This window comes from Schistosoma mansoni, chromosome 1 (assembly GCF_000237925.1).
Source record: "Schistosoma mansoni strain Puerto Rico chromosome 1, complete genome".
NCBI classification, from domain to species: Eukaryota; Metazoa; Platyhelminthes; class Trematoda; order Strigeidida; family Schistosomatidae; genus Schistosoma; species Schistosoma mansoni.
The window spans coordinates 10,651,408-10,660,786 of record NC_031495.1 but is presented as its reverse complement, the minus strand read 5'-3'; the positions used below and the strand labels follow the sequence as shown (position 1 = coordinate 10,660,786).

The window sequence follows — 9,379 nt, the reverse complement described above, 5'->3', positions numbered from 1 at the left end:
GTGATGCCTTCTATATTGGAGAGTCGTCTCGCGAAATCATGACTCGCGCCAAAGAACATATTAGGTACACAAAGAAACCTCCTAATAATCCTGTAGAACTAGATAGATTTCAAATTAAATCGGCATTAGCGGTTCATGCCATTTTCAATAATCATCAAATTGATTTCAAAAACATCAAAATACTACAGAAAGGTTTTTCCAATCACAAAGAAAGAAGAGTAGCTGAAGCTTTCCATATAATGCTTAATCCCACTGCCCTCAATAGAAAGGAAGGTCTTACCATACATCCTACTTGGACTATCTATCCTAGTCAACCAGTCTAATATTATTATTTACAATTTCACACCATTACATTACAAATTAACTCTATCCTTTGTCACTATAAAGGTCTCACATTTTTCATCATACAAACAAAAATTACATACATGTCACTTATGAATAATCACCTTGACCGCAGTGAAATGACGTGACATTGATTTATTCAGACCTGTTTTTGATTGATCACCTAATTATTTTTGGATTGTTCCGTTGTACTATTTAAACTTGGATTAATGTTAATTTGGTTATTTATTCTCTGAAGAAGTGGCTTACACTGAGTCACGAAACGTCAGAAAATCTAATTTTTCTACTCATTGGGATATTACAAATATATTATTTATTTATATGTTAAATAAGTTTCGATGCATATGCAGTTCAGGATTCTTTAAATGTAAGGTGAATGCTTCAGCGATGTAAGGAAAAGAAGGCCAAGTTCCGCGTTACCTATGACTGACAGAGTGACTGTTTTCAGTAGGTTTTTATTTACCATACAGATGAGTTTGAACAAGGTGTTTTAGTCGAAGGACCGACGTTCAAAAGGTCATCAATGATCGAACTTCTTATGGATCCATTGTTTTTTTCAAACCATGGAGGATAATTTTAGTTCATACATATTGGTTGTTTGGATATTCCCATTGATGTTTAGGACTACAATTGGTCAGTCTTTTCTGGCATATGTGTATCTTGTGAAGGTTGCCTTGATATTACCAGTAAGTCTCAGAGTGAACATCAAGACTTGAATGTAGGTAAATCCAGTTGACGAGTTTCAAATAGAACGAAACGCGCGTCCTGAATTTCACTGTCTACCACCATCTATCTATACTGAATATGCAAGATAATGCTTTTGAGCTTTATTGGATAAAAGGATCGATATACTAAGGACTGCATTAGCAGCCGAGTTGAGGTAATAACGTTGATGAAAAGAATATTCTTTTGGAGTAGTCTGATATCCTCCACTTTAAGATATTTTTAGCTGTCACCTATGAAATAGATATTTGTTGTGCCCCGATAAGGATAATGAATGGTAACTTCCGGATTTATTTATGAACTAATATTATGCATATATATTTTTATTGTATAATTGTTAACTAACTAAACTATTCATTTTCGCGGCCCTCTTATTATAAGCTTTGTTTTGATCTATGAACTATTACTATACGACTTATCATTCTTGAGTTATCCCTAGTCTATTGATAACTACCTCCCACATTCACAACCACATTTAGCTAAATCTTGTACAAATGTTATTTTCTATTTTATGGTACGATGTGGTCAGTTTGATTGGTATTTAAACTCAGTATGTTTGAAATATAATGATTCATACCGCAGAGGCTCAGATTGGTGTTCTGGACATAACTGGCTGGGTTAGGCAGAAAGCAAGACCGACAAGTACTCTAGACTGCCCGTACGGGTTTCGTGTGTCAATGGTTCGATCGATAAATCGCTACCCTCTAATTGGCGGTATTATCACGTTATACATTAACAGGGCATCCAGGCGGTCACAAGATATAACAATTTAGATATCAAGTATGCATTGTATCCAAAGACAGCTATTAACCTAATGACTACATACGAAAACATAACTATTTTAGTGATTAAATGACCATCTGATGGAAAAACGTGTTACGTATCACACGGATGTGTCGATAAAAATAATCAGATTCTCTTGTCTAGTTATCTGGCCCTGTGAGATCGAACCGTAAAACAGGAAAACAGTTGTTTTGATCTAAACCGTGTACTGATTAGCTTGCCTAGATTGTCTATCCAGTACCGATGACCTTCGGCTGACAAATCACACGATAAATGTGAGATAACAACCAAGAATAACACAAAATGACTATTAGTCCAGAATACAACTTACCACGCTAACTCGCCCGACAAAAGAGGACAACTCAGCAAGTGCCCCCGAATGCCCTGGTACGGCCGAGAGTGGGGAGAGTCAGCTTTCCCTCTCGAAATGCTCTCACATGCCCACGTGCATATAGCCACTGACAGGGAAGTCCCACTCACTGCCTTTCCTCGGCACTACTGTTGTTTACGAAATTGAGAGGACAAAAAGCACATGTCTGGCGCTTTAACCTGGTCGTTGGAGACGAAAAGTCCACCTAGGGGGTTTGAAAACCCTGATTCCATACCACTAGTGCATATGGGCTCCAGGAGCCTAAGGAAACAAATAGCGTATGAACTCATTGTTGGTCACCGGCTACCATGGGACTGCATCTCCTTAAGTTGTTCCACTACCTTGTGGATTAAACCTTTAGGTCAAAGGCTCAGGTTGTAGCCCACTAAGAAAACTACTGCGCCCGGGCAGTATCTCAGCCCTCACACAAATCCAACGATTTATGTGGTGCATATCTACTTGGTGCCTCCTTGTACCAATGTTTATGTATTTAAATAAATATAAACTCAGCAAGTAGGTAGGCTCGAATTAATTAATCACCTGTACAAAAACAGCTAAATTCTGACTCTATGTCAACAGAATAAAGGAATTACAAAATGAGCATAACTGCAACATAAGTAGAAGAGAACTGAGTGATAGGTCGGTAATAAATTAGCAATACCTTGGGAAAGCTAAAACACAAAACAGTAGTTAATCAGTCAAGCGAAATCTTACAAGTAGGGGAATACAAAGATATGATAGTTGAAGTATTAAATAATTATACAACAAAAATATAAACAATAATTTAGGTAAGACTGTTTCGAAACCTTACTTCTGCTTACTACTTATCCAAACGTAGTAAATATCATTTAAGCTTCCACACAATTACGAAAAACCAATAATAAGATTGAAATGACAGTACATAGTTCAAAAACAGAAGTGATGCGTAAAAATAGTAAGATGTCCGAGATTCAAAGTGAGATATTGAGTGGGTCCATCTGTACCGCTGGGATATATCATGAACGGTGTTATTAATGTCTAATATTGTGAAAACTAGATACAAACAGCTCAGTACATGGCTTGGATCCTCAGTTAATAACCACACGCAGTGACTTATTATTTCATACTAACGACTTTGAGACTTATTGAAGTAAATATATTCGAGACTGAAACACTTACACACTTTAAATACTGATGATTGGAAATTTAGAAACTTTACACGTTACCACACGACATATTGCTTTAGAGAGTAATTGTTTGAACTGAAACTAAAATTTTTACTTAGCTTATTCTTTCAGCGTAGTGTTTTCATTATGTTGAAGAAGATCCTGACTAACTCCTGCTTATGATGAAAACTAATTTTAGGAAGCCACCGTTTCAAATTTTCCTGTGACTTAAAGTTTCTTTAGTTTAGCAAGGAATCAAGGTTGTTTACGATAATCTGCATAAAAATTATTATATATCATGTAATGGCCGTTACATGAAACTTGTTTATGTGTGATCTTTTCAGGAATGCACTTTGTATCATACTAAGACGTAAGAAGTTAGATGTAGCAATTCTACACACAAAATTAATGTTTGGGTGAACCTAGTACAAATACAAACAAAGAAGATAGTATCGAAATCGTTGAACAAACATGTTGTTATATGTTGTTTTTATTACCTCGATCTCCTTTGTAATGCCTTCTGACTTTAAATAGATACATTAGTTATAACAACGTTAAGTAGAGAGGTTATGTCAATCTTTATTGTGAAAAGATAGTTCTTGAGGAACCTGAATACATAAGTGGATTGGCTAAGTATAAACTGACTTAAAGTTGTGGCTATAAAATTGAATGGAAAGAGACCATTTGAGCACAATTGTCTGTACAATTAGGTATTTCTTTTTAAAAACTAATCAATATGTTAAGAATCAACTATCATATAACATAAACATCTTACTTACCCTCTCCAGTGACAAATATTACATTCCCGTAAACAGCGTGTATGACCTGAGTATGGATAAGATTGGGGATTGACATTGACCTATCAATTTTGAAAGTATCAAAGAAACAAAAAGAAAGGTTGTCACTAACACAATTTACGGAATAGTATAGAAGTATGGAAATGAATACTACACTTTATGAGCTGGGAAGACAATGAATTTATACGTCAATGATATTTTGACACATTTCACATTTTCTTGTTGCTTTGACTATATGGACATTATCCAATATTAGCTTTTGTTTACTCAACAAAGAATCGAAAGAAAATGAATAATCATATCGTAAAATCCAACAAAGTGCTTCAAATCTGCCTCTGAGTAAATACGATGAGAAAATTTATTTTTGAGCTAAAGACGTACTATGATTTGAAGTATTTTAACCATTCGAACTGCTGAAAAAAAAGGAAAATGGTGTACTATACTTCAATTTGTTTAAGGAAAGAAACTTAAGAATATAACAGTCGACCGTTGCTGAAATCTAAAAATCTCCTGTGATGCAACAAATAATCATTAATAAAATTAGACATTGATTACAGTAGGATGATAAGTTTCAAAACTAAAATAAACAGACATTCATCTACTGATTAGAAGTGATATTTAGTTATCGAAGGAACAAAATTTTCAGCTTTTACAAAATACTCAAGATTACTTGACGAAAATTGGTAAATATATAAATGTTTAGGTATATGAAAGTATTTAATAACGTTTCGTAACCTCAGATTTATATAATAGGTGAAATTAGTACTCCAGGAAACTAAAGCTAACGTGCTGGTCTCCTAAAAGGCCTCAGAACGATGAAGTTGAGAATCCAAAGATCATACCAGGTGCTTTTTACTCTACATTATCCATCCAATTTGTAAAGGATCGGATTATACCAAACAACAATATCACATTTCGTTGCTATATATTTGATAGAGAATATATGAGAGATATTTTATTCATAAAGTTTTCCAGTGCCATAAACAAACTTGAATCGACTTGAAATCAATGACTTGCTTAAGTGGAATATAAATATTCACATCCGGATACATAAAGTTCTCTTTCAACAGTAATAACAAAAGACATAAGGAAACTAATTAAATGATGCCCTATCAACACATCTCCTACTAAGTGATGTTCAGCATCTATAAAGTAGAAAACTAAGAAGACAACTGTACTTATGAAATATGAAAAAGACTACGAAAAGCATACCGAAGCTACTGTGAACATTTTATTCCTCTGGTAAATGAAAAAAGATCATATTTATATGGCTTATAGTGCAGAAACAACTAGAAATCATTTAACTACTACTAATTAATAAGTATTTATTCTATATTTACAAAGGACTTACAATAATACTATTGAGAGAAGTGCACTGATCTGTTGCTACAGGATGACTAGACAGACGCCGTCTTGGATGCATAGAAACCCTGACATGATTTGAGAAAAAAGCAAATAAATTTCAGCACTACTTGAAATAACTGTAAAAGGGTAGGTTCGTGATAAAAGTGTGAACTTATCATTACTCTCAAGCAATCAATAATTATCTGTTTATTGTTCATACGGACTTTGTCACATAAATTAGTAGATTAACTATTATTCAGATTTACATAATCGGTTATCATGGCAACTAACATTACTTGCCAAGTACGTCTATAAACTTGGCTTTGAGAAACGCATCACGTGCATGAGAGCCAGTGATACTCGATTTCACAAACCGAATGGTTGGTGAGGTACTCTAACATGAGACAATGGTTGAAAGCTGAGTGCTTAAAGACATTGTCTAAATTAGCAACTTTAAACCTCAGCATAATAATAGACACAAATATATTATACTCCCATCAGCCATCGTTGAAGGATCGATAGAAGACTGCCGCTCACGTTGAAGCGTACGCATGGACTCTGACCACGCCCTAGTGATAGCAAGACCTCTCAGGTGTTTTACTGGGCGTAGGAATGCTACAGCAAGAAGACCCGCTAGATATTATTTCGAAGACGAAAAGGTCAAGGATACATTCAGGGAAGTATTAACTAAACACCTAGTCAATAGTAAAGGAATGATCCGGCTTGAAGAAGCTGGGAAGGATATCCAGGCAGCTGTAAATAAAGCAGTGGCATCTAACGGTAACCTAGGAAAGACCAGTGAATTTAGGTGGCATTCACTAAACTGGCAGAGGCTTAAAAACTCAGCCCAACAGGTTCAGAGAACGATGAAGAGCGACAGCTCAAATATAAATAAATGAAAAGTTCATGCTGCGATCATGAGCAGTGGTAAGCGACAAAGGTAAAAAAGACGGGAAAGGCAGACTTAATAGTAGACAACTGTTCAGACTTAATAACAAAGCGGGTATTAAAAAGACAGGTGTTAGTGAGACTATCTTAGAAAAGGATGGAACTATTATTCACTATTAATATAGATTAGGTAAAAGGGCAGAACACTAGGAAATAGAACAACTGGCCTCTAGCTACTCTTTAGTTACTCTCTATGCCCAATCAACTTGAATAGCAAATCGACACAAGTTCTTCAACTCTTGATGATGTTGGAAGGGCTACAGGTAATCTAAAACGAGGGAGACCTGAAAGCTCTAAAGAGTTAACCCCAGAGATACTCAGAAGGATACTCTGGTTTTATCGGTCAATTTGACTGAAATATTAGTTAGAGTCTGTAGATTGGACGTGGTCCCAATTGATTAGTCTTGAACGCTGATTGTTAAAAGGAAGGACGAAAACCCTCTTGTGATGGCCGCAGAGGAATCAGTTTGACTAGTATAGTGTCTGAAATATTAGGCTTAATAATCCTTCAACCATTACCTAAGGCCCGTAAAGGGCGAACCATGGCAAACTAAGCTAGTCTTGGACCTGAATGTGAATGTGCAAACCAAATATTCACTTTTCATCAGGTGTTAAGACATAAGCATACTCACTGAAACTGGACTCTGAAAGGAGTTTCTAGAGCTTGAGGTGGCATGCGACTATGTAGATAGAGAGGTCCTGTGGCAATGGTTATCATTGAAAGGTCTACTACAGAAACCCAAAATCCTTAGGAGGGCTGTCTACTCAGAAACTATTGATTGAGTCAGAACTTATAAAGACGGTTTTTGCCAGGGTTTCCTAATATCCCCATTTTTATATAACTTTTTGATAGATATTCTATTGGCAATAACACCTTTAACAAACTTTTCAGGGCTTTATTTCTTATCAGGAGTTACATTAATTAAATTAGAATACGGCTGTGACGTAGTTGCATTTAGTGAAGACGCTGATAAAAGAGCTGTCACTTGATTGCCTTGAGCAACAATTCAAGCATGTTCGGGATGTGTTTCTTGCACTGTAAATGTAAAATATTACTTCAGGACCGGTCTGCGTGAACACATGGACAAGCTATAGGCAGTGAAGAATTTAACTGCGTTGATCACAATAGTTATCTTGGGAGTCTTATCGACCCTCATTGATTGATGTCTGACGAAATCTCAGCATGGATTTAGAAAGGTAGTGGATCTTTACCGATTGAGATGTTAAGATATGCATTACGTATACCCATTTGCTACTTACCTCGATGAGTGATGCTTGCTAATGCAAGGGTAGATTAGAAGAAAGCTGGGTCGGCCAAATCAAAACGTGGTCAGTTCATGAAGTCACTGACTATTGGTTTGAGGAATGTAGGTTAGGGTTTACAAGATAACCACGATTAGTGGCTGGAGGCTTTGGATAATATGGAGTTAAATCGTTCACAATGACCCAGATGCATTTATTCCACATCTTACTTTTGGTACTGAATCCTAGAATCTCTTGTCACATAATTTTCCATTCTGTCTTTTTAAACAATAACCTTAATGCTTAGTCTTTCTAATTTTCGTTGCTACCTCATTATTTCAACCTCCCTTGCTGTTTATATTATCAATTTTATTTCGCCGCGCTAACATACCGTGGTAAATTGGTCCAAGCAAATCTGTGCCAGGCCCTATGTTGATGATTCCTGTCTATCACATGAGAATATTAGTTCAGAGTTATCTATGGTCTCCAAATGACATCTTCAGCTTTCAATACAAAAATTTCAGAACTGTCCAGTGCTACACAATAGATTATTTCGTATTAAATCAACTATCTGATAAACAAGCTATATAAGTCATACTATGTCTTTCGAATATTTAATCACGGATTCGAACTGTCTACTACGTATCAAAGTCTAGGCAGACACAATATTCTTCACTCTCACAGAACATGTGGCTCACAGTCTAGAACAGAAACATGAATGAGGTTACCTTACGTCATGTATATTGATACCGCTTCCCTTAGACACACCAATGTGATAAGATTTAACGTCTGATATTAGTTTCAAAAGCCACTGTCTGAACTGGAAATGAATCTGAATTGCGTAAAAAGCAAATGACTTTAAAAACCATTGGAAACATTAGCAATACAGTTTTGTCTCATTAGAAAAATACTATTTAGCCACCGCAAAAATCTTTGTTCGGCTAGATATGCAGAACTCAAATAATATTTTTTGACAAGATCCACTCAAATGTACTCTTAGCTTAATGATATGCAAAACAGTTTATTTGACCCTAGACAAAAATAAACGACTCATTTTTCTCACTGAATTATGATGACAATGATTTATGCACACATCTTTACGTGGAACACTTTGGACATACATAAAATGATTCATATTTTCACGGCAAACCGAATAACCATTTGGACGTGATTTTTATTTTATTTGAACACATAAATATTGGTACAAGGGGACACCAGATACATATGCGCCACACAAATCTAATTTGATTTGTGTGAGGACCCCCAAATGCCCTGGTACGGCCGAGAGTGGGGAGAGTCAACTCTCACTCTCGAAATGCTCTCATATGACCACGCGAATATATAGCCTCTGCCAGGGAAGTCCTACTCACTGCCTTCTCGTGGCGGGGGTGTTGTTCACAAAAGTGAGAGGACGAAAAGCGAATGTCCGGCGCTTTAACCGGGTTGGTGGACACGGAAAGTTCACCTAGGGGAGTTGGAAAACCCTGATTCCAAACCAATGGTGCACATGGGCTCCAGTATCCTGAAAGAACGAATGGCGTATGAACCAACTGTTGGTCACCGGCTACCATGGGACTGCATCTCCTCACGATGCTCCACTGCCTTGTGGACTAGACCTTTAGGTCAAAAGCTCCGGGTGTGGCCCCCTAAGAAAACCACCTGCTTCAGTCTGGGCACCTGGGCAG

The 9,379-nt window shown here is 36.5% G+C and overlaps 1 protein-coding gene across 2 annotated transcripts in view; it reads right to left on the bottom strand.

Moving 5' to 3' along the window:
* Nucleotides 1-9,379, bottom strand: part of Smp_079370.1 (hypothetical protein) — a gene marked incomplete at both ends in the record, with an annotated part of 29,563 nt that overhangs the window by 15,222 nt on the left and 4,962 nt on the right. The window contains 2 exons of one of the 2 annotated variants that reach the window (XM_018793232.1): nucleotides 4,143-4,188; nucleotides 5,512-5,590. In XM_018793232.1, coding sequence (XP_018647765.1) covers nucleotides 4,143-4,188; nucleotides 5,512-5,590 — 125 coding nt within the window. Of the gene's footprint in view, nucleotides 1-4,142; nucleotides 4,223-5,511; nucleotides 5,591-9,379 lie in introns of both variants that reach the window. The other variant, XM_018793230.1, reaches the window with a different exon arrangement.